General features: G+C 45.7%; 1 protein-coding gene across 4 annotated transcripts in view; it reads right to left on the minus strand.

Annotated features, from left to right (window-relative positions):
• Positions 1-21,518, minus strand: part of ZSCAN16 (zinc finger and SCAN domain containing 16) — a 29,879-nt gene extending 8,361 nt beyond the window's left edge. Inside the window, exons 1-4 of one of the 4 annotated variants that reach the window (XM_030316894.1) lie at positions 20,546-20,781; positions 19,148-19,602; positions 18,872-19,019; positions 9,730-10,666 (exon numbers count right to left, since the gene is read on the minus strand). In XM_030316894.1, the coding sequence (XP_030172754.1) occupies positions 9,730-10,666; positions 18,872-19,019; positions 19,148-19,546 (1,484 nt within the window). In that variant the 5' untranslated portion in view covers positions 19,547-19,602; positions 20,546-20,781. The other 3 variants (XM_030316889.2, XM_030316891.1, XM_030316893.1) reach the window with 3 other exon arrangements.
• Between the last annotated feature and the right edge of the window lie 3,413 nt (positions 21,519-24,931).

Consider the following 24,931-nt stretch of genomic DNA (forward strand, 5'->3'; position numbering starts at 1 on the left):
GAGTGTCATACAAATTCTCCTGCTCAAAATGTAAATTTAAGAGAATTCAGAACTAGAATAATAACAGATAGATATTTAAGATAATATTTATTATTAAAGTGTTTATTTTAAGAGAGAGAGAGAGAGAGCGCGCGAGCGAGCATGAGCAGGGGACAGGGGCAGAGAGAATCCCAAACAGGCTCTGAGCCCTGAGCAGTGCTTGATCCCATGAACTATGAGATCATGACCTGAGCTAAAATCAAGAGTTGGACGCTTAACTGACCTAGCCACCCAGGTGCCCCAGAAATGTAAGGTGTTATTAACTTGAATGAGTATTTAAATTCCATCCCCCATCCACTGGGCCAAGTAGCAGCTTTTAAGTCTAATGAAAAAGTAAATTTTCATAGTTCTTTCCACGATAAGGCAACACTAGGAAGGGAGGTAAAATCTTCCAGAGTGAGGTGGAGGACAAACAGGAAAACTCGAAAAGGAGAAGATCAGAGTGAGAAAGTTCCTGTCCAACACAAGGAACCACATCTTCCCTCACACACATAAAGTCTTGCTCCTTACCATTCCTCTGGGGATCCCCAGATTCCTGCTCCTCGTGGTTCTTCTCGGGATGGAGCCGGACAGTCAGTGACTCATGGGGCCTTCCCAAGGGGGCCAACTTGTCCAAGAGCGTGTCCTGTCTTTCTGAATTGGCTGGGACCTGGAGACAATGAAACATTGACTGGGCTGGTAAAAGGCAGATTTTGTGAAAGAACTTAAAGACCTTTAGAGAAAAGATCAAAAGAAGCATTTGCCAGGGACAGGAACACAAAAGGGAAAAATTCTCATTCAATTGCAAATGGCAACAAATGACTAATCTCTGTACTTCAGGCCACTGGAGAGTGAAATTCTCACAAGGACCCGCAGAAGTGCAGGATCACAATCTTGGGATTTGGAAAGAATCTTAAAAATTATCTAGCCCAACTTCCACCGAACAGGGGCACTTCTCTAACTCCTTTGTCCAATATGATAGCCACAAGCACAACGTGCTTACTGAACACTTGAAATGTAGTTAGCAGGAACTGAGATACGCAAAGGGTAAAATACACAATGAATTTTGAAAGTAATACAAAAAAGAATGTAAAATAGCTCATTTTTTATAGTATCTACATGATTACTTTGGGATAAGTATATATATTATTAAATATAAGATTACATATATATAAAAGTGTATATATATGTGTGTGTATATACATACATATACACACACACACACATATATATACACGGTTTTTTAGTATTTATTTTTGAGAAAGAGACAGAGTGTGAGCCGGGGAGGGGCAGAGAGACGGAGACAGAATCTGAAGCAGGCTCCGATGCTCTAAATCACCAACCAGGTTATTATGACCTGAGCCAAAGTCGGATGCTTAACTGACTGAGCCACCCGGCGTCCCGCTTTGGGTTAAATATATTTAATTTCACTTGGTTTCATTTTTTAAAATGTAGCTACTAGAAAACTTCACACATGTGGCTCACAGTATAATTCTATTGGACAGTGCTGTTCTGTAACATTCTTGACATCTACTTGAACCCCCCTTAACTATTTTCCTATGAAAAGAGAGGGTTTTCTCATTAAAAAAAAAAAAAATTATTACCAGGTAGCCCATTTCTTAATAGTTAGCTGTGAATTTTGGAGACTTCTTTACCTCTGATACCTATTTGCCTTTCAAACTGCTTCGGAATCCGTCCCCAGCGTCTTCACTGAACTACACTTGAGTTATTCGACATCGGCAGCCAGGTCCCTCCCTAAGCCTTGTTCTCCTCTAGGATAACATATGCAATACCTTCAGGTGTCCTTTCCCATGCCTTTTCTGCTTTGGCTCGGTGCACACACCCTCATCTCTCACAGCCTGGGCACCGTCCCCTTCCCACCTGCTTCTGAGGCTCATCCAGCTCTCTCTCCAGGTCCTCCAGCACGCTCACCGCCTCCTCCCCAGTGTTTGGATGGTGCGCCTGCACCCACTGCTGCAGGTCCCTGGGAAGAATGCTCAGGAACTGCTCCAGCACCAGCAGGTCTAAAATCTGCTCCTTGGTGTGGCACTCCGGCCTCAGCCACCGGCGGCACAGCTCCCACAGCCGGGTGAGAGCCTCCCTGGGCCCGGGTGCATCCCGATAGCAGAGCCTCCTGAAGTGCTGCCGGAACACTTCCCTCTTGCGGGGGCTGTAGTTTTGTGGGCCGGGGTCCCGTCCCCGGTAACGGTCTTCCGCCTTCACTACCCCCAGTCCTCTTTGTCCCTCGGGTTCCAGGGCTGCGGCCATTCTGGGCTGTGCTGGAGGATAATCGTCTCTGGGGCGGATTCAAGGCCGGTCTCTGGGAAGCTCGTTTCGGAGAGAAAGTTGGAGGCGGAGAAACGACGGAAGGTGCAGCGAGCGCAAAGCCACGCTACCCCGGGCGGCCGGCGCCCTCGAAGGCTGCGCGGACGCGCACCGAGCGGGGCTGTCCTCTCTCCGGGGCTCCGGGGCAGCGGACGCTGCTCACGCAGCCCGGAGCCACAGGTGCTCACCTGCACGAAGGTCGCGCTGCTCACCGGGTTGCGTACAGGTTACCCGGGAGCACGCACGGCGGCTGCACAAGCCGCCGCGAAACACACGCCGCTCGGGGCTCCGCGGCTGTGGGGACCCGCCCGCCCCCGGCCCCTTCCCCGCACAGGACCCAGGAGCCAGGGCGGACTCACCTCGCCCGCGCACACGCACGGGGACCGCCACCGCGATCTCCCGGCGGCCCGGAACAAAGGCTGGAACCCGGCCGGCCAATGGCGTCGGCCACGGGCACTTCCGGCCGCTCTAGGCAGCCGTGCCTCTGTGGCGGCGGCCGCACCTCCCTGCCCGCCTTCCGGGGAGGGCCTGGCGGACCAGCGGGCCCTGGGCGGGGCCCGCGGCGCGTCCTGCCAGTGCTTTTTAGGTTCACTTATTAAATACGTGGTATGAAAAAACAATGCATTCACATCGTTCAGTATTTAAGAAGAGTGTTCTCCAGCATTTAGTTTGACAGTGTTTTTCGGGACACGCGCACGGGTGGGTAGACGCATCCGGCAGGTGCATGTTCCCCTCGCTTGTCTCCTACCAACTAATACTGGAGATTGTTCATAAAGGGCTTCCTGCAGCCTCCGGCTTGCTTTTTTCTTTCCCTTCCCTTCCCTTCCCCTTCCCCTTCCCCTTCCCCTTCCCCTTCCCCTTCCCCTTCCCCTCCCCCTCCCCCCTTCCACTTCCCCTTCCCCTCCCCCTCCCCCCCTCCCCCTCCCCTTCCCCTTCCCTTCCCCTTCCCCTTCCCCTTTTCTTTTCCTCCTCTAAGCAATTGCATTGTACTCAATTGGTCGTATGTGCCGTCGTTTATTAATAATTACCCCGTTGATAGTCATGTAGGTTGTTTCCAATCTTTTGTTTTACAAACTCTGCTGCAATAAGTTACTGTAAACATACTTCTGTCTCATGTGTAAGGTTATCTCCATAGTATATATTCCTAGAAGTAGAATTAGTGGAGTATAGAGGAAGGGTATTCGTACTTTTGTAACTGGTAACATTACCAGTCATGAAACCTACTAGAGATGTTCTGGTTTACCTATATTTGGCCATATAATCTTGTAAAATATTTCGATGTTTGCTAATCTCTTGGGTTAGAAATGCATCGTTGTTGTTGTTTTTTTTTTTTTTTTTCCCTCTTTCCCTTTCTTATACAAACCCTGATTATTCACCTACTATGCCTGGCACTGTTCTGGAAGCTGTAACTATAACAGAAGATAATGCCCTTGCCTTCATGGATTTTATAATTTAGTGTGTGTGTGCTTGTACATATGAGGTAGGGAGGCAGGCAATAAAAAAAATGAGAAAAACGTAGAGTGTATTAGATGGTGGATGTTACTGCCAAGGAGAAAATAAAGGAAATATGAAGTTTGGAGGGAGAAACAAGTAATGCAATTTCAAGTAGGGTGGACACGGAGGACCTCACTAGTACATTGGCATTTAAGCAAAGATTGAGGGAGATGGGTGAGTGTGTCATCAGGGTAAATTTGTTTCAGGGAGAGGATAGCAAATGCTCAGGCTGGAGTGGAGTGTGTTTGAAATATTCTAGGCACAGGGAGGAGGCTTATGTGTCCAAAACTAAGGGAAGAAAAGGGTGTTGGGAGTAGAGAGAGGGAGAGAAATGAGGGTCTTGGGTGAGTTCAAGGATCTTGCTTTTTACTCTTGGGAAGCCATTCAGAATTTCTGAGAAGAGGAGTAACATGTTCAGATACAGTTACTGAAAAGACTACTGTGTTAAAAATAAACTTGTAAGTGAAGGGGATTGGACGAGGGCAGAAGCAGGGAGATCCGTTCAAAAGCTATTACTACCTTGGAGTGGGGATGGTTCTGAGCATGGCATAAAACCCTAAAGACATATAACTGAAAACTCAAAAAGGAAAAGACGAATGTAACTGGCAATGTTAAAATTTGCAATTTCAAATGAAGAAAATAAAAACTAAGCCAGAGTAACGTATGCCAGCCATCTAAAAGACACAGGACTGATTTTCCTAAAACACACAGACCTCTTACATACACACACACACACACACACACACACACACACACACAGAGAAAAATATCAACAAGCCAATAGAAAAATTGGCAAACTTAAGTAGACATTTATAGAACACAAATATTAATAGACAATAATATGAAAAGGAGCTCAAGTTCACAAAGAATTTAAATTAAAACAATAACAAACTTTTCTTAAATTGTTCAAATTACTAAAGACAGAAAGATTAGTCATATTCAGTATTGGAAAGTATGTGAAAATATAGGCATTCTTACTGTGTATATTTTTGGAAAACGACTTTTTAAAATTACTACGTCCATACCTCCTGATGCAGCAACTGAGTTTCTTGGAATTATTCATGTAGAAATATTTACACAAATGTTCAAATATACACTAAGAAACATTGTTTATTTGAAGTGGGAAACCCAAATGTCCACATTTGGGAATTTAAATTTTTATATGCCCAATCTTTTTAAAGGCTAAAAACTCAAAGATACCAAAGGCATATTGAGTAAAAAAAAGTAAGTTACAAAACAGTATATAATACTACTTTTACAGAATAATTGTGTTCTCAGTGATTATCACTTCAGGTAAACTTACAGGGAACCTGATTTTATACATTATATATTTCTGTAAAACGTAACTTTTTTATTAAAAATTTTTTAAATTGTATTTTATTAAACATTTTTTTAATGTTTATTTATTTTTGAGAGAATGAGAGAGACAGCGTGAGCAAGGGAGGGGCAGAGAGAGAGGGAGACACAGAATCCGAAGCAGGGTCCAGGCTCTGAGCTGTCAGCACAGGACTCGGATTCATGAACTGGGAGATCATGACCTGAGCTGAAGTCAGAGGCTTAACTGACTGAGCCACCCAGGTGCCCCAAAATGTAACATTTTAACAAAAGATTTTATTTTTAAGTAATCTCTACACCCAACATGGGGCTTGAACTCAGGACCCTGAGATCAAGAGTTGTAGCTCCACCAACAAAGTCAGGCAGGCATCCCTGTAAACTGTAACTTTCTACACAAACTTACTACTGCTGGCGTAACCAGGTAAGAATTATTTTAAAACATCATTCGTTCTTCACAACCTACAACTTTCCTGTTTGGGGAATGTCACCGATATCCCTTTTCTCTATGAGATTCTTTGGCTGGCAGGTCATCTGGTAAAAGGGTGTAATTCCTTTAAGATGAAGAACAGAGCCAATTTCCCTTTGCTTTGAAGGCAGATACAAGTGATGAAATACACTAGGGTGGGACATTTAGGAGATGCAGAAATGAGCAAATTCAAACTACAGAGGAAGCTCCACCATCCCCTGCTGCCCCCTTCAGTGAGTTTCTCCCTCCTTATCTAATGTATCAAATTCTCTCACTGGGTTCCAAATACAAACCCTGCTTCAGGTCCTGAACTTTTTTTTTTTAAACTTCTATCTTCCAAATTTACCACCGCACCTCCCCCGTCCCCCCCAAAAAAACACCTCACAAAAACACTAGTAGACGGTTTCTTTTTTAAAAATATTTTATTATTTAATTAAATGTTTTTATTTATTTTTGAGAGAAACAGAGAAAGCGAGCAGGGAGGGGCAGAGAGACAGAGGATCCGAAGCTGGCTCTGAGCTGATGGGAGAGAGCCCAATGCAGGGCTCGAACCCACGAACGGTGAGATCATGACCTGAGCCAAAGTTGGATGCTTAACAACTGAGCCACCCAGGAGCCCCACAAGTACACTATTTCAAAATAACAGTATTTTATGGGTGTATATTTTCACTTGCTTTCATTATTTAAAACGGGAGAAAATAAGTGAACAAAATGATGTGGTAAAGAAAGAATTCTTGAGACATCTTCTGCACAAACAGGTGGTTTTATTATAGCACGGGGACCGGACCTGTGGGCAGGAAGAGCCACCCGGGGATTGTGAAGACAGATTGGTTATCTACTTGGGAGTTCGGGGAGGTAAAGACAAAGGAAGTTTCCAAAGGGATTTTCATATGTTAAAGAAGACTCAAAGGATCCAGCAGGTCAAGTTAAGGTTGTTTTTCCCTCTAGTGAGGCATTAACATTGAAACAGTAGGGAGTTCCTGGAGAAATGTTACACCCTGCCTGCCTCAAGTATTTGTCAATGGCTGCAGGCTATAAGGAAATTTAATTTTATCTACATTTCCTTTTTGCCTTTGTTCCTCACATCACTGAGCATTCAAGGAATTAGAAAAAGAAACCCCCAAGTAAAAGTTTAGAAAAATAAAAAGAATTAGAAAATAGAAAAAGTGACATTAATAGATCCAAAAATGAACTATTTGTAAGCAAGCCCATTAAAAACAAAAAACCTATAGTAAATCCAATTGAGAGAAAAAATTTAAAAATTGTAAATGACAAATAGCAGATGAAGAAGAAAGTATGCTATCAAAATTTTAAAAATCTTAATGATGGGGATTTTCTGGGAAAGAACCTTTAGTTCCAAAATTTATTCAAGAAGAAAAATCAGGGTGCCTGGGTAGCTGCTAGTTAAGCATCCGACTCTTGATTTCGACTCAGGTCATGATCTCACAGTTCTTGAGTTCAAGCCCTGAATCAGGCTCTGTGCTGACAGTGTGGAGCCTGCTTGGCATTCTCAGTCTCTCTCTGCCCCTCCCCCACTCATGTGCACGTCTCTCTCTCTCTCAAAATAAATAAACTTAAAAAAAAAAAGTAGTGGAAAAATCTAGGAGCACCTTGTTGGCTCAGTCAGTGGAGCATATGACTCTTGATCTCAGCGATGCAGTTTTGAGCCCCACGGTGGGTGTAGGGATTACTTAAAAAAAAAAAAAAGTAGAAAAACCTAAATAAACCAATCCTAAGGGAAATAATTGAAAAAGCTACCAAAGAATCATCTCCAGAAAGGCTCAATTCTGTAATATTTTAATTTTTAAAAAGTATTTACCACATGTGTATGATGAATTCTAATGTTTTCACCTGGAATATACAGAGTAGAAAGGTGAGAATCACTCCCTTTTCATGACCTAAATACACTGTTGATATTTTGTTATTTCCAATTTTTAATATTTTAAGACTGTTTTACATATTATATTTTAAAAATACTTGTATAGGCTGTTTAACATTTAAACATAAAACTTTTCATTTTATTATAAGCCCTTCGTAAGAATAAATCATATCTACATACTGTTTAAGATAATAAATTGTACCTTACAGAAGAGTTGGGATGCTGACATGAGATACAAGATGCTGGACACAACTGGTGTTCCAACAAATAACAGCCATGATTGTCACAGTTTGCAAAGGACTTTTCATTTTGCCACATCATTTAGTATAAAACGGGTACTGCTATCTCACAACGCACTTTTTCCTTTTTAGGAGGAATGGGCAAATCACCCGCTTCCCAGAGAGGCCAAGAATGTCTTCCTTCTCCTGGGGAGAGTCCTTCTGCTTGGCTGGCTTTGCTAAGAAGCCGTAGAACATGGCTTTTCCATAGGACACAGGTGTCCTGTGTCCCATCACCCAGAGGCCCACACAGGGCCCGGGTCGCGGTACAAACCGCAGTGAGCTGAGATTGGGTACGGGTCTTTCATTATCAGGGATCTGACCTCCAAGGCATAGAAATGAAGGGTGGATTAATACTGAGGGCTTCAGCCTCCAGGTCTTCCACGTTTTCACTGCCTTTGCTTGCGGTTGGTTTTTCTTGTGTCTCTGACCTTTCTCTTTCCCTGTTCATCCCTGACCCTCCCTTATTCGTAGCTTTTTCTTCCCACTCTCCCATTTGGGCCTCATTCCACGGCCTTGCCGCCCCTGTGGCTTCAGATCTTGAGCTTCTCTCCCTCAGCTGCACCTCTGCTTTGGGCCCTGAGCCTGTTCACTCCAACATTAGTGTTGACTCCCATCAGCATGCTGTTTTCATCTCACAGGAAGAACTAGTCTCCACAGGTCTGGCTAGAAGCCATCACAGTTGACTTTCAATAAGTACCTGTACATTCTGTCTAAGGAAAATTTTACCGTGGCTTTCCTCTACCTTCAGGTGCTCAAGTATACATTTTTAAATTTATTTATTTAAGTAGGCTTCATGCCCAGCGCAGTGCCCAAGAAGGGGCTTGAACTCCCTACCCTGAGATCAAGACCTGAGCGGAGATCATGAGTCAGATGTCTAACTGACTAAGCCACCCAGGTGCTCCTTAAATCTTTTATAGTAAATCTTCAAGCTTTTGTTAGCAGAAAGCCTTTTCTTCAGAGAAAATCTTCTTGGGGGCCAGCGCCTAAAGCTAAAGTGCAGTGTTTTGGTGGCAAGGTGGTCCTGAGAAGCCCGGAGAGCAGGGCAGGGCTCACACAGGTAGGGGGAGCAGGGGGTGGTCAGGGAGCACAGGTCGCTGTGTGGTAGTGGACTGTGTCCATCCGCAGTGGGTGATAATCTGCTCCAGTTCGACTCCTGCCTCGTGGGAAGGTGGCATCTAGTATTGCCACATCATGCGTTTTTGTAAGAGAATCTGGAAAGTCAGATTCGATGTGAAATCTCCAGATTTTTAAAAGTTGAAATAATTTCATGTTATCACAAAACATACTATGTGGGAAAAACGCACATGCAGGCCAAATACAGCGCCCTGGCCTGTTTGACATCTCTGGTGGAAGATATGAAAGGTCACCGGATGTGTGTGATCAACCCTCCTGCTCCATCCCATGGAACCTTCCTACCCACCCAAACGTTTATCCCAAATTACAAAGTGGTTTTTGTATTTATGTTTTTAGTGTAGACAACCGATAGGCTGAGCTCTTTTATCAAGCTAACCAAAAATTCAGGATTTTTAAAAATGTAAATCAAGTAACTCTAAACTCACACTTCAGACAAGATCATCACTCCAACTCCAAAGAAAATAGGGAGGAAAGGAGGCAGGGGAGGGAACAGCAGCATCTCTACCACCCTGGGGACATATCTAACGGATTATAGAGATCTCCTGAGCCCCTGCTTCGAGGAGGAAAGTCTGAGGACGTGGAACGAGCCCCTCCAAGGTCCCAGGTCATCAGACGACATGCTTGTTTGGCAAGCTGTCAGGTGATTGCCTCTTTCAGCCTCCAGAAGTATTTTCAAATGACAGCGGAAACCGCAATGGTGACCACAGAATTCCCTACTTCTCCATCACGGAGACGTCCCTATCTGACGTTCTGCAGGAAAGTGCGGATGGATAATTCTGCACCATTGCTGACATCACCAGGGCTTCTCTACAATGTGGATTCGCTGATGTACCAGGAGGTGCGAGCTCCGCCGGAAAGCTTTCCCGCACACGTCACACTCATAGGGCTTCTCCCCAGTGTGGATCCTTCGATGTCCCAGAAGATGGGAGCTATAACTGAACGCCTTCCCGCACACGTCACACTCGTAGGGCCTCTCTCCACTGTGGATTCGCTGGTGCCCAACCAGGGCTGAGCTGTGACTGAAGGCCTTTCCACACTCATCACATTCATACGGCTTCTCCCCACTGTGGATCCTGTGGTGATGGAAGAGGCCTGAGCTCTGGCTGAAGCTTTTCCCACACTCGCTGCACTGGTATGGCTTCTCCCCAGTGTGCACGCGCTGGTGCTGAATCAGGTGCGAGCTCAGACAGAAAGCCTTTCCACAGACGTGACACTGGTAGGGCTTCTCTCCCGTGTGGGTCCTCTGGTGCCGAACGAGGCCGGAGCTGTAGTGAAAGGCTTTCCCACACTCACTGCACTGGAAAGGTTTTTCTCCAGTGTGGGTCCTTTGATGCTGAACAAGGTGTGAACTGTAATAAAAGGCTTTTCCACACTCATCACACTGATACGGTTTTAATCGGTTATGTATTCTCTGATGGTCAATAAGTTGGGAACTCTGGATGAAAGTTTTGCCACACACGTTACATGAATAGGGTCTGTCTCCAGTGTGGATTCTCTTATGTCTAATGAGGCTGGAGTTTTGAGTGAATCTTCTCCCACACTCGTCACACTTATATCTTCTCTCGGTTGAAGAATTTCTCTGATATCTCTTTGTCTGTCCTTCATGTTCTTGGGTTTCTTCACAATGAGGGACTTTTCCGTTGATTTGGCCAGGTGACTTTTTTGGAGACTCTGTATCTATGGTAACCTCCTGCTTTTGAATCGATTCTCCTTTCTCAATTCCGATTACGTCACCTGAAACAAAAGGAGAGATTTCAAACATCACTGAAACATACAGGAACTAAAATTAAACACATCTACTACAAGTACACGGCTTAACTCTACCAACACAATTGTTCCACACCATGTGAGGAAGACAGTGGGGGAAGGCAAAGGAAGAGGGACCAGCAGTGGCTGCACTGGCCAGGCATGGCTTGTGCAGACGGAGATGGTCAGTGGGGCGTAAGTCAACAACAGAAGAGGATCTGAGAGGACAGGGGGTTCCGAGGGAAGGCCAAAGTGGGGTTGAGATGGACGAAGGCACAGGGCTGTGAGAGGAGGGAAGCTGCCAGGGGGCCGGTGCTGATGTGGAGCTGAGAAGCAGCTCCATGCAGGGGGCCCTGAAGGCCCCTGGAGTACTGAAAAATGAGGGGTCAGAGCACAGAAAAGTATCCTGTTTCCAAATACGCAGAACAAGCATGTCTGGACATATGGGGCACAATAGGATATTATCATGTGGGGACAGACAGAAACTGATGTGGCCCCAAAGACATGACTACTCTTCTTGCAAAGAAAAACCTGGGAGTCTGCCCTGATGAACATGGATGCAAAAATCCTCAAAAGATATTAGCCAACCGGATCCAACAATACATTAAAAAAAAGTATTCACCATGACCAAGCGGGATTTATACCTGGGATGCAGGGCTGGTTCAATATCCTCAAAACAATTAACGTGACTCGTCACATCAATAAAAGAAATGACAAGAACCATATGATCCTCTCAATACATGCAGAGAAAGCATTTGACAAAATACAGCATCCTTTCTGGATAAAAACCCTCAAGAAAGTAGGGATAGAAGGATCATACCTCGAGATCACAAAAGCCATACATGAAGGACCCAACGTTAATATCATCCAAATGGGAAAAACTGAGAGCTCTCCCCTAAGGTCAGGAACAAGACAGGGACGTCCACTCTCGCCACTGTTATTCAACATAGTATTGGGAGTCTTCGCCTCTGCAATCAGACAACACAAAGAAATAAAACGCATCCAAATCGGCCAGGAGGAGGACAAACTTTCACTCTTCGCAGATGACATGATACTCTATATGGAAAACCCAAAAGATTCCACCAAAAAACTGCAAGAACTGATTCATGAATTCAGCAAAGTTGCAGAATATAAAATCAATGCACAGAAATCGGTTGCATTCCTATACATCAACAATGAAATGACAGAAAGAGAAATCAAGGAATCGATCCCATTTACAGTTGCACCAAAAACCATAAAATACCTAAGAATAAATCTAACCAAAGAGGTGAAAAATCTATACACTGAAAACTATAGAAAGCTGATGAAAGAAATTGAAGAAGACACAAGGAAATGGAAAAAGATTCCATGCTCCTGGATAGGAAGAACAAATATTGTTAAAATGTCGACACTACCCAAAGCAATCTACATACTCAACGTGATCCCTATCAAAGTAACACCAGCATTCTTCACAGAGCTAGAACAAATAATCCTAAAATTTGTATGGAACCAGAGAAGACCCCAAATAGCCAAAGCGATCTTGAAAAAGAAAACCAAAGCAGGAAGCATCATAATCCCAGACTTCAAGCTCTACTACAAAGCTGTAATCATCAAGACAGGATGGTACTGCACAAGAACAGACACTCAGATCATTGGAATAGAATAGAGAACCCAGAAATGGACCCACAAACGTATGGGCAGCTAATCTTTGACAAAGCAGGAAAGACTATCCAATGGAATAAAGACAGTCTCTTTAGCAAGTGGTGCTGGGAAAACTGGACAGCGACATGCAGAAGAATGAACCTGGACCACTTTCTTACACCATACACAAAAATAAACTCAAAGTGGATGAAAGACCTCAATGTAAGACAGGAAGCCATCAAAATCCTTGAGGAGAAAGCAGGCAAAAACCTCTTGGATCTTGGCCACAGCAAATTCTTACTCAACATGTCTCCGGAGGCAAGGGAAACAAAAGCAAAAAGGAACTACTGGGACCTCATCAAAATAAAAAGCTTCTGCACAGCAAAGGAAACAATCAGCAAAACTAAAAGGCAACCGACAGAATGGGAGAAGATATTTGCAAATGACACACCAGAGAAAGAGTTAGTATACAAAATCTATAAAGAACTCATCAAACTCAACACCCAAAAAACAAATAATCCAGTGAAGAAAAGGGCAAAAGACATGAATAGCCGCTTTTCCAAAGAAGACATCCAGATGGCCAACCGACACATGAAAAAATGCTCAACATCACTCATCATCAGGGAAATACAAATCAAAACCACAATGAGATGCCACCTGACACCTGTCAGAACGGCTAACATTAACAAATCAGGCAACAACAGATGTTGGCGAGGATGTGGAGAAAGAATATCTTTTGCACTGTTGATCGGATTGCAAACTGGTGCGGCCACTCTGGAAAACAGTATAGAGGTTACTCAAAATATTAAAAATAGAACTATCCTAAGACCCAGCAATCGCACTACTAGGTATTTATCCAAGGGGTACAGGTGTGCTGTTTCAAAGGGACACATGCATTCCAATGTTTACAGCAGCACTATCAACAATAGCCAAAGTATGATAAGTGCCCAAATGTCCTTCGATGGATGAATGGATAAAGAAAATGTGGTATGTACATACAATGGAGTATTACTCGGCAATCAAAAAGAATGAAATCTTGCCATTTGCGACTACGTGGATGGAACTGGAGGGTATTATGCTAAGTGAAATTAGTCAGTCAGAGAAAGACAAAAATCCTATGACTTCACTCGTATGAGGACTTTAAGAGACAAAACAGAGGAACATAAGGGAAGGGAAATAAAAATAATATAAAAACAGGGAGGGGGACAAAACAAAAGAGACTCATAAATATGGAGAACTGAGGGTTGCTGGAGGGGTTGTGGGAGGGGGGATGGGCTAAATGGGTAAGGGGCATTAAGGAACCTACTGAAATCATTGCTTCACTATATACTAACTAATTTGGATGTAAATTTTAAAAAAATAAAAAATGAAGTTAAATTAAAAAAAACAAAACAAAAAGAAAACCCCAAAACCTGGGAGTCTGTCAATCCTGAAGCTCCGCTCTGTGGGTCATTTGAGATGCCCCAGGTAAATTAGTCACCAACACAGAGAAGGGTCTTGTAACAGACCTAGACTCTCCCACCGTCCTGACCCAGGGAAGGCATGCTCCCACAACTGCCCTGCCTGTGTCTCCTACAGACGTGCCTCAAGCAGCATCCCGATGACCACTCTCCTCCAGGGTGGGAGATGTGGCCACTTCCTCAGTGGTTGACAGTTTCTGGAAAACAGTGAGACTGTCCCACTCGAGGCAGATTCTCTGTGAAAGTAACCCCATTTTAGGACCCAGAGTGAAGGGCAAACCTAACCCTAGGCAGAGGCACTGGCCAAATGTGCCCAAATGGGTCAGCTAAGGAGACTCTGGGAGCAGGGTGGGAAGGAGCCAAGGTCTAACAGTAGATGTGAGATCTCTCACTGGCCCCCTGCTGAGGAGGGTGACAGTCGTCATGGGGGTCAGGGCATCCACGTATGAAGGGCAAAAACCCAGAGATGAGGTGGAGCAGAGAAGCAAGGTGCCCAGAGTGATAGGAGCCTTTTCCCGGGCCTCCTTTTAGGACCAGGGCCTGCGATCATTACTCACCAGACCACCCTGCCACACGGGTGACAAAACAAAAATCTCATGTCACTGGTTATATGTGGTTATCGTAAAGTTTTGGGGCACTTTAAAACCTTATGTTACATCTACCTTAGATACATCTGTGTGCAGAATTCAAAGGAAAATTACACAAAGTACACATTGATGCAAGAACATGGTCTTTTAAAGCCATAAGCAAATATAAAATGTACTCTAGATGAGATCCAAAACATCACTGCACATATAATAGAACTAAAATTCATATCAGCATGAGAAGAAAACTTATGGATTATTATTAAAAAGCATAGCATAGGTGGGGCACCTGAGTGGCTCAGTCGGTTAAGCATCTAATTTCAGCTCAGGTCATGATCTCACAGTTCATGAGTTTGAGTCCTGCATCGGGCTCTGTGCTGACAGCTCAGAGCCTGGAACCTGCTTTGGATTCTGTGTCTCCCTCTCTCTCTGCCCCACCCCTGCTTACGTTCTCTTTCTGTCTCTCAAAAATGAATAAACGCCAAAACAAAAAAAGAAGGAAAAGAAAAAGCATAGTACAGAAACATAATTTCTAACCCACTAAAAAATGGTGTGCTTTTTAGTCAGGACAACACAGCGACTTCACACTTCAGCTTCACATACATGGAGTGATAAAAATAAAAATTACTCTAAGACAAGTGTGTGCTAAAAAGACAAGACAAACATCTCTGTGGACCAGAAAGGGAACAAAACCACAGAATGGTAGCTACAGTTGAAGCCATGGGCCAGGTTCTAGCTCACAGCTCATGCCAGAGTCTGGGTGGGACACAGACACACACACAAGCACGTGGACAGCACGGCGGCCAACAACCCTGTGGGGACACCTGTGATGACACTGATGGTCTGTGTTTCCCCGCATGACACTGGAGCCCCGGTTCTGGGGTGGGAGTGGGGCACAGGTAATGAGAGAATTGCTAAGGAAGGGGAGAGCGTGAAGCAGATCGGAAGGAACTCAAAATGGACCCAGACACGAAAATTTCAAAACGTGAATGGAATGCTAGGAAAGACGATTAACAAAGTCATCACTTGGAACATGAATTCAACCCAGATGAAATTATTCTCATCAAAAATCCTGAAAAGATTAAAGATCCCTAAAACAGATAACTGATGTCATAGTATCCACATCACATAAACACAGAGTTAGGAAATAAAATCAGCAAAAATGGAACAAGAGTAGACAGTATAAAAACTGGATAGAGATTTTAAAAGTGGATAAACCAGAGTCCGAGAGAATAAACTGCAACATAACAGGACTCCCCTGGGATGTACCACAGAGACAAAGACATAATATATGTGAAACAGCAGTTAAGCAAAATGAACAGATGATGAATAGGTCCTAACCAGTGTGTTCTGGGAGTTCCAGAAGAAAATACGTAAGGAATAAAACAAAAACAAAAACCCACATTATTTAAAGAACTGATAGTGGAGAATTTTCCAGAACTGAAGAAAAACAAGGGTCCTTAGAGCAACAGGGCATTTATGGGCAAAGGAAGATGAGTAAAAATAAAACCCTAACAGGACACACTTTTTAGTGACACTTCATCTTATACAGGTTAAGAGTAAATGTAAACACTACTAATAAGAAAAGATGGAATTCCTAAAAATGTTACAAAAGCATTGAGACTGACAGGAGCCTTTCACTAGCAAATTACAGCAGTTAGAAGAGTAGCTGCTAGAAGCGGCAGGACCAGCAGTACCTTCAAAACCTGAGGAAAAAACCTGTCATTCCGAATTTTACTCTAGCTAAACTGGGATTAGAAAGGGAGGGCAAAATTAGGGTGTTTTCAGATAAGCAAAGACAAAGTCTACACACAAAGCGCCTGAAGTAGTTATTAAAGAATGAACTTCAGGAAGACCGAACCCACAGGAAAGGTATATGAGAGAATGTTGCCTCGATAACTGATATGTCAGGAAATCTCATAAACTTGCTATGAAAAAAATTGATTTCGCATTTTATTTTTAAAGATGACTTTTGTTTATTTTGGAGATAGAGGGGGAGTGGCGGGAGGGGCAGAGAGAGAGGGAGGCAGATTCCCAAGCAGGCTTGATGTGGGGCTGGAACCCAGCAACGGTGAGATGATGACCCGAGTCGAAATCAAGATTTGGCCGTTTAACCGACTGAGCCACCCAGGTGCCCCTGATTTCACATTTTAAAACGACACTGGTTTTGGGGTGCCTGGGTGGCTCAGTCGGTTAAATGTCCGACGTCATTTCGGCTCAGGTCATGATCTCACGGTTCATGAGTTCAAGCCCTGTGTCAGGGTCGGCACTGACAGTGTGGAGCCTGCTGGAGATTCTCTCACTCTCTGCCCCTCCCCCACACTCTCTCTTTCTCTCAAAATCAATAAGCAAACACTAAAAACAAGTCACGTGCTCTCAATGTATAATTAATCCCATGGGAGGTTTTCCAACGTGGTCTAAGGGATGTACACCGATACTGACTTTGTTGCTATCAGATTTCTTTACAGAGACTTAAAGACATGGTTTATTCAAGAAACTGTGCTCCTTAGCAGAACTTAGAATTCAGGTGACTACAGCCATTTACTTTCCAGGAGCTGTGTGATCAGATGGCCCACACTATCCCAACATCTACAGTGGCTGTACTGAAGTGTGCAGTTTTGTATTGTTTTAAAAATTATTCTGACTTCACATGCCATTTGTAGACTGTACATACCACACTTAGAGTTTAAATTACCAAATTTTGAAACTGCCCAAGGACTTAAAAGTTCTGAATATTGAACTTTAATTTCCCCACAGAATAAAACCTAAACTCATCTGTTGAGTGTATAAGCCCTTCGCGCTCCACTGGGTTCTTGACTTTAGCTGGCTACACATGCAAATCACCTGGAGGGCTGGAAAAAAAAAAAAAAAAGTCCATGCTCGGGCCTCACCACAGTCCAACTGAAAGCCAATTTCTGAGGGTGGGGCCCAGGCACTTATATATTTTTAAAGTCATCCAGATGCACAGTGAAGGTTAAAAATGTCTCTGCCTACCTTTTCAGTTTCATTTCCTATAACTTTCCATCTTCCTCATTTTTATACCCCAACAGTACTCAGGAATTAAGAACACGGGTCCTGGAGACAGACTATATTTAAATCACACATCTGCCATTTACTGGCATGATAGTCTGGTGTCATTTTAGGATACAAGCTGCTGGCCCTTCCTACCCAGAAGTCTCCAAGAGCAGCAGTGATCCGCAGGCCTGAATCATTAATCGTAATGATCAGCTTATATCTTCAAGAAAAGGACAGGCTCTGTTCAGTTTACAAGAATTTGTTACACATATGGGTAAGATGCTCATTAATTGGCTAACACAATAAACTTTTGACCTTCACACAGCAAGCTTCGGTTCTTTAGGAAAACCCTATGTCAAACACCTTAATTTGGAAAACATGAATTTCATACACTCCTACCTATATGTAAGAAGTACCCTGCATCCTTTAAAAGTCTTCCCTCAGCATAACAAAGAAGACAACAGAGAAAGCATAACTCATGTTGTGTAGACACTATTTCTAACAATGACACTCCATTTTCCCTTGGGAAGAGCGGGCGTCACTTCTACCCATCAGATGTACAAATGCTCCAACTCTGAACCCTGGATTCCTTGTTCCAGCCAGGAGAGGAGTGAAAGCAACTCTACTGTCTTTCCAGCACCTCCCAGGGCTTTAGGACAAGTGACCTCTCTTCATCCCTCCCTTCCTTCCATCACCATTCAAAACTGCCCTACTTTTGGCCCTCACAATGTTGACTTAAGCTACAGCAAGTCTTCAAAGTGGTCTTTCTTCTCCTTCTCCAATCTGGCTAATGTCCAGCTTACGCAGCACCTGTTAGTTCCTAATCAAAAACCAAAAAAGAGAGCAAGCGGGCGAGGAATACACAATTTCTCAGGCTCTCACTTTGTTCTGACCACCTTGTTGGCACTGCTCCTCTCAGCCAAGGAGCGGATCTCGGATCCTGTGTTATCCCTCTGCTTGGACTTCATCGCTCACCTTTACTGAGCATTTCCTAGGGCTGGGATTCTCGCAGGACCCAGAGGTGGGTCTTACACACAGTAAAGTTAAAGATGTATGGACTCCTTACCTGGTCCCACACAGCCCTGTGTTCTGGCCCCTGACGGCCTTCTCTCTGCTCTTCTGTCCTTCATGTTCCAGTCACTCTGGCCTTCTTTCAAACCCATTTCCTTCCCACTTGGTTTTGCACATGCTGTTAGGCCTGCCTTGCTTGTCCGTCTATGGCTAGTTTCTACTTTTAGGATTTAGCTCCCATATTACTTCCTCAAAAAGGCTTTCTCTACCTTCTTCCCCCATATGCAGTCTGTTATGGTGCATTCATTTGTGTGTTTATTTAATGCCTCTGTCACCAGACTATTGTAAGATCCGTGAAAGCCAGAATCACGTCTGCTTGGCTCACTATACCTACCGCCTTGCATGGTGCCCAGCACGTAATAAGTATTCGACATGTATTTATTGAATGATGAATGATTCTAAGGTCTCCAGGGGAGCCATATGCCCCAAGTGTCAACACTAACCACAGTCCTGTTGGTGTTGAGGGTCCTGAGATTCACCCTTAAGCTGGATCTCCATGGGTTGAGGCTGGAGATATGTTGCTTCCTTAGCTGGATCCAGGGGCACCGATGTCTCAGAAAGCACTTCCTGTGCACAGGTCTGGGTTGAAACCTGAGAACAAGCAGGCTCGTCTGGGCATCTGAAGGGCCCACAGTGTACATGATCCCAAGAGCCCACAAAGCATCAGCCTGATGCCCGCGCCCAACCATCCCCGCACTGAGCACAGGCCCTTTTTCTACCTGCTGGCCTGGTTCATCCAGCTCCCGCTCCAGATCCTCCAGCACGGTCACCGCCTGCTCCCCGCTCTCCGGGTGATGCTCCCGCACCCAGGCCTGGAGCTCCGCGGGCAGGATGGTCAGGAACTGCTCCAGCACCACCAAGTCCAACATCTGCTCCTTGGTGCGTATCTCAGGCCTTAACCACTCACAGCAGAACACCCAGAGCTGGCTCAAGGCCTCACGGGGCCCAGGGGTCTCCTTGTAGCAGAACTGTCGGAAGCGCTGGCGGAATACCTCCTGGTGGTTTGGGCTGCTCCACTGTGGGCCAGTCGCCTGAACCTTGGCAGGCCATTTTTTGTTGTTTATTCCGAAGAGTCCCTCTGACTCTTCAGGAGGCCGTGGAAGGAGTACTCCAGCCATTCCAGCTCCGATGGTGGGGGGCGGGCAACAAGTGTGTTACCTTTCAGGACACACTCCTGAGGTTACAAAAACCACTGTTAAGAAGATAGACACACATTGGGGCGCCTGGGTGGCGCAGTCGGTTAAGCGTCCGACTTCAGCCAGGTCACGATCTCGCGGTCTGTGAGTTCGAGCCCCGCGTCAGGCTCTGGGATCATGGCTCGGAGCCTGGAGCCTGTTTCCGATTCTGTGTCTCCCTCTCTCTCTGCCCTTCCCCCATTCATGCTCTGTCTCTCTCTGTCCCAAAAATAAATAAACGTTGAAAAAAAAAAAAAAAGAAGATAGACACACATAGACACACATGCACACACACACACACACACACACATGCTCATTGATTAAACACATGACTCACTAAGTCTAAAGTTTCTGTTCAGAAGAGAAAGAAGGCTCCACCCAAAATTAAAGACAACTGAAAAAATATGTTTAAAATAATTCAAACCTTTTTCCAAACATAAGGAATGTTTGTCAAACAGCATTTTTGATAATACTGAGAATATTGTTGGATCTCTGCGTTCCAAAAATAACGCCAAAATAATTGATAATACCAAACTGAATTTATTGCTATGAGTGCTAGCACTACCTTGGCAGAGTCTTAGTAAATCTCCCAGGGAGGAAGGCAAAGTCAGGATTTTTATGAGGTTTCGGGAGTGTAAGGCACATCTCCTGAGGCAGGATAAAGATTGGGCAAGGATCATGACACGACAGTTTAGAGGTGGATACAACAAGGTGAAAGTTTTGAGTTGAGGGTTTCAAAAAGTCTGGATCTTTTCCATTGAAAGCTGAGAGTCTGATACTCATTTAGGTGGATTTTTTGAGGGGTCATTTCTTGAAGTAAATACTATTATTTGCGACTTTATCTTATAGGGCGAGAACCTCCTGGAATAGTAATGTCATGTTGATAAAGACAGTGGAATGAAAGTGTCACATCTAGTGAAGACAAATGAATAGTAAAATCACCTTAATGCAGGCAGTAGGCTGTGTGGGTGCAGATGGTTTGTTTTCCACGTGGTGGCAGGGCCTGTGCGTTTAAGTGAATGTGGACTAATTCACGGGCACGGTGGGCAGTGGTGAAGGACCTGGGCTTGAATCCTGTCGTGTTCTCTTATGCGTATGGCTTAATCTCTCTAAACCTGTATTTCGCCCTCTGTAAACATATCTTACCTTTTTTTTTAACGTATTATTTTGGAATACCTTTAAAGAAAATTTCCCAAAATGGAACAGAAAAGTCCCTGCACCTTCACCCAGCTTCCCCTAGTTAACATCTTACACAACCACGGCCCGGTAACGACAGGACAACGTGGGTAGGGTGGTTTGGAGCGCGTACGGCCGGCAGTAACTCGGAGCCTGGCCCCCGGTGAGTCCTCGGTGAGGGTCGCAGTCCCGGCGGGGAGCGGGTCCTCTCGGCAGCCCCGCCCCGCGCGGCCCCGCCCCGCTCTCTGGGCGCAGGGCTCAGGCCCACGAGGAGGCCGTCTGTCGCCTGCCGAACACCTGCCCCACTGGGCATCCTTTACACCCTTCCCACCTCCCCCGCCCTGACGATGGATTTTGGGGGTTCTGCGTTGTAGGGATCATTCAGAATAAAGGACACAGGGACTTCTAGGAGTTGACACCTTCCTTAGAGGAAGATCCCGCGGGGAGCTGAGCAGCCGGACCGCAAACACCTTTCCCGTCACCCGGCCGCCCGGCCCCGCCGGCACCGCGTCCACGAGCAACCGCAGCGGTCCCCTCAGGCCAGGGTGGTCCTCCCAGACCCTGCCGGGCAGGGGGACTCTTCCCTACCCCCCCCTTGCCGACCTGGGAGTCCCCGGTCGCGGTACGGCGCTCTCCGGACGCGAGTCTTAACCGGGCCGGGGGAAGGCGGCCGTGCCGCCGGCAGATGTACGCCCGCGAATCCCACCCGGCCGGCGTCGCTTCCGGCGGCCCCCGACCGTCCGCGCACGCCTGCGGCGGCGGCGACCACTCCCGACGCTGAGGCGGGGAGCAGGCGAGCCGGGAGGTTGCGGGGCCGGGACGTGAGGGGGCGGGGCTTCGGGGCATGAGGGGCGGGGCGTCGGGGCGCGAGGGGGCGGGACGTGAGGTGCCGGTGCATGAAGGGGCGGGGCGCCGGGAGGTGACGGAGTGGATCCTGGAGGCAGGGCGCGGCCCTCTGGCACTTGCAGGGGCGGGGAGCCGGCAGCCCGCCCGGGAGGTTGGGGCCTGTGGGAATTTGCTTCGTGACCCTCCCGGTGTTAAGGGGATCGAGCGCCGCCGCCTCGCCCTCCCAGGAGCCTGCCTCCCCGGCCGCGTCCTCTGCTCTCCGAGCCGAGTGCTGTGAACGTTGACACACCTCCCAGGCAGACACTTGGCTCAGCAGCCGGACGGCCGTCGGAGGGGAAGCTGAGGGGCTTCCTCAGCGTGCGGAGCGCTGTCGTGCGTCTTGCTCGCGGCGTGGGGACCTGCTCGAGCCGCCCGGTGTGGCCTGCACGCGAGGGACTCCGCTCCGCGCTGGGTTCCCTACCGTGTGGCCGCGCTCGGTGCCGCACAGCCGGAGGGAGACCCCTGTGCTCGCGTTAAAGAGACGTGATTTCTGGACTTACTGTACGTCCTGACATTTCAAGATAAAACCGCTACAGGGCCCTCTGAAGTGTGTTGGGTAGAACTGAATGCCCAGACGGTGTAGTGTTGCTGCGAGCTGCTCAGTACCAGTTATGTGCCAGGAAGACAGGGTTACACGAGGGCTCTCGGCCTAAGCTTGGTCGGCCCAGTGCTCAACAGCTTCTGGTAGGGGGTCGGAATCCCGACTATTAGTTAAACTAAACTCACTGCCTCTGCAAACTGGAGGTGATAGTACTTGATACCGCATTGCTATTACAACTCGTAGTAACTTGACGTTTTTATACGGACTGCAGTAAAAATCGCTTAGGAACTGAATTTCTTACGTCTAGGTAAGAATCCTTACTGCCCTGTTCTAGGCAGTGAGCTCCTTGAGGCTATGCTCATTTTGTGTTATTGAGCTTCTGCAGAAGGGGAGTTCATTTGTTCCAGGGGTTTTAACCCCTGGGTGACTGGTACAGAGAATGAATGACACAGACACTACAAAAGGGTTAAGAAAATCGGAATCCCAGGCAGAAAACAGGGTGCTGGAAAAATTTATTCCTGGTCTTCTGGGTCTTGATTGCCTTTGGCTCAAAAAAATCCACGTGCCAAGTGGCACACTTTGGGGCAGCCTATTCTGCTCCCCTTCGTAGTTACTTTGAATCTCACTAACTCCCATGTATCATGGGTCCACTGGAATTTTGTGTTCTTGGGGGATTACCAACGCTACACCCGAATGGGAAGGCAAGACATACGCTCTGCGTAGGTGTATGCATTATTGTTCTGCTTTACTTATAGAACATGAGTTCAAAGATAAAATTTAGAATCTCAAGACTGTGACAACATAGCACATGAAACCAAGCTAAGGACTTTCCGGAAGTAGGACCCTTCTGAGTGCTAGGGCCCTGTGTGACTGCATAGGTATCACACCTTTGAAGCAAGCACTGCATATCTAGGAGACTCCATGGGGAGACTTACAGGGAAGGCAGTTGTGAAGAAGTCTTCCAACATACAGGTGATAAATGTAGGAGAAATTTCTCCTGGAACACAGGACAAAAACCTTGTAACTGTGCTGAGTGTGAGAAAGCCTTTATTCAGCTTTGCCCCCTTTCTGAACATCAGAGAACCCACTTGGGGAAGAAACTGTATCACTGCAGTAAGTGGGAGAAAACCTTTATTCAGTGCTTTCATCTTGCTGGTCACTTGAAAATCCAGGCTAGAGTGAAGCCCTATAAACGTAAAAAATGTAGGGCATGTGGGTGGCTCAGTCCGTTCAGCATTCAACTCTGGATTTTGGCTTAGGTCATAATCTCAAGGTTTGTGAGTTTGAGCCCTGTGTTGGGCTTTGTGCTGACAGCGTGGAGCCTGCTTGGGATTCTCTCTCTCTTTCCCTCTCTTTGCCCCTCCCCGATCACTCTCTCTCTCAAAAATAAATAAACTTATAAAGAAATGTAAAGACGGGTGCCTGGGTAGTTCAGTTGGCTTCAGCTCAGGTCATCATCTCGCAGTTCATGAATTTGAGCCCCACGTTGGGCTCAGTACTGACAGCTCAGAGCCTGGAGCCTGCTTCAGATTCTGTGTCTCCTTCTCTCTCTGTGCCCCTCCCCTGCTCATGCTCTGTCTCTCAAAAAAAAAAAAAAAAAAAAAAAAAAGTTAAAAAGAAATGTAAAGAATGTGAGAAAGCTTCCAGTGCAAGCACTGGCCTTATTCAGTATTAGAGAAACCCTATGAATGTAATAAATGTGGGAGAGCTTTTCAGGTGAGTTCAGCTCTGGTAACGTCTCAGACTACCCCTGTGCATAAGAAGCTCTAATAATGGGCTACATATTCGGCAATTTCATTAAGAATTCAGGTCTCTTTCAACAGATAATATGTTTGGAAAAGGACGCTACGGAAAGAAGCATGAGAAAAGCTTCAAGGTCTTTTCCTCTTGACATGGCAATTTTTCCCAATGTCAGACCCTTGTATGGAGATAAATAACTAGTAGTGCAATTGCTGGGTAGTTCTATTTTTAATTTTTTGAGGAACTTCCATACCGTTTTCCAGAGTGACTGCGCCAATTTACATTCCCTCCAACAGTGCATGAGGATTCTCTTTTCTCCACATCCTCACCAACACTTATTATTTCTTGTCTTTTTTTTTTTTCTTGTCCTTTTGACACCAGTCATTCTCACTGGCATGAGGTAATATCCCATTGTGGTTTTGACTTGCAATTCTCTGATAATTTGTATCTCTTGGTCATCTGTATGTCTTCTTTGGAAAAATGTATGTTTGCCTCCTCTGCCTGTGTTTTATTTTTTAAGGTAGGCTCTGTGCCCAATGTGGGGCTTGAATCAACAGTCACATGCTGTACCAACTGAGTCAGCCAGGCACCCCATCTGCGTTTTAATATTTTCTCCCATTCTGTAGGTACAGAATTATGGGACGAAGTGGGCAAGGAAAGAGACAAATAGAGCGACAATCAAAGAGAGTTGGATTGAATAATGAGAGTAACAATGGGTGTCAAAAGTAGATGATGATGAAAATAAGCAGTAAGTTTGGGGATCGCAGTTGAAAGTGACAAAGAAAAATAATTTGTTTTCTTTTTTTCATTAAAGTTTATTTACTTATTGGCAGGGTGGGGGGAGCAGGTGCACACAAGCGGCGGAGGGGCAGAGAGAAAGTGACAGAGAATCCCCTCACTGACTGTGCAGAGCCTAATGCAGGGCTTGAACTCACAAACTGTGAGATCATGACCTGAGCCGAATTTGGACACTTTACCAACTGAGC

The sequence above is a fragment of the Lynx canadensis genome, chromosome B2 (assembly GCF_007474595.2).
Source record: "Lynx canadensis isolate LIC74 chromosome B2, mLynCan4.pri.v2, whole genome shotgun sequence".
Classification (NCBI taxonomy): Eukaryota; Metazoa; Chordata; class Mammalia; order Carnivora; family Felidae; genus Lynx; species Lynx canadensis.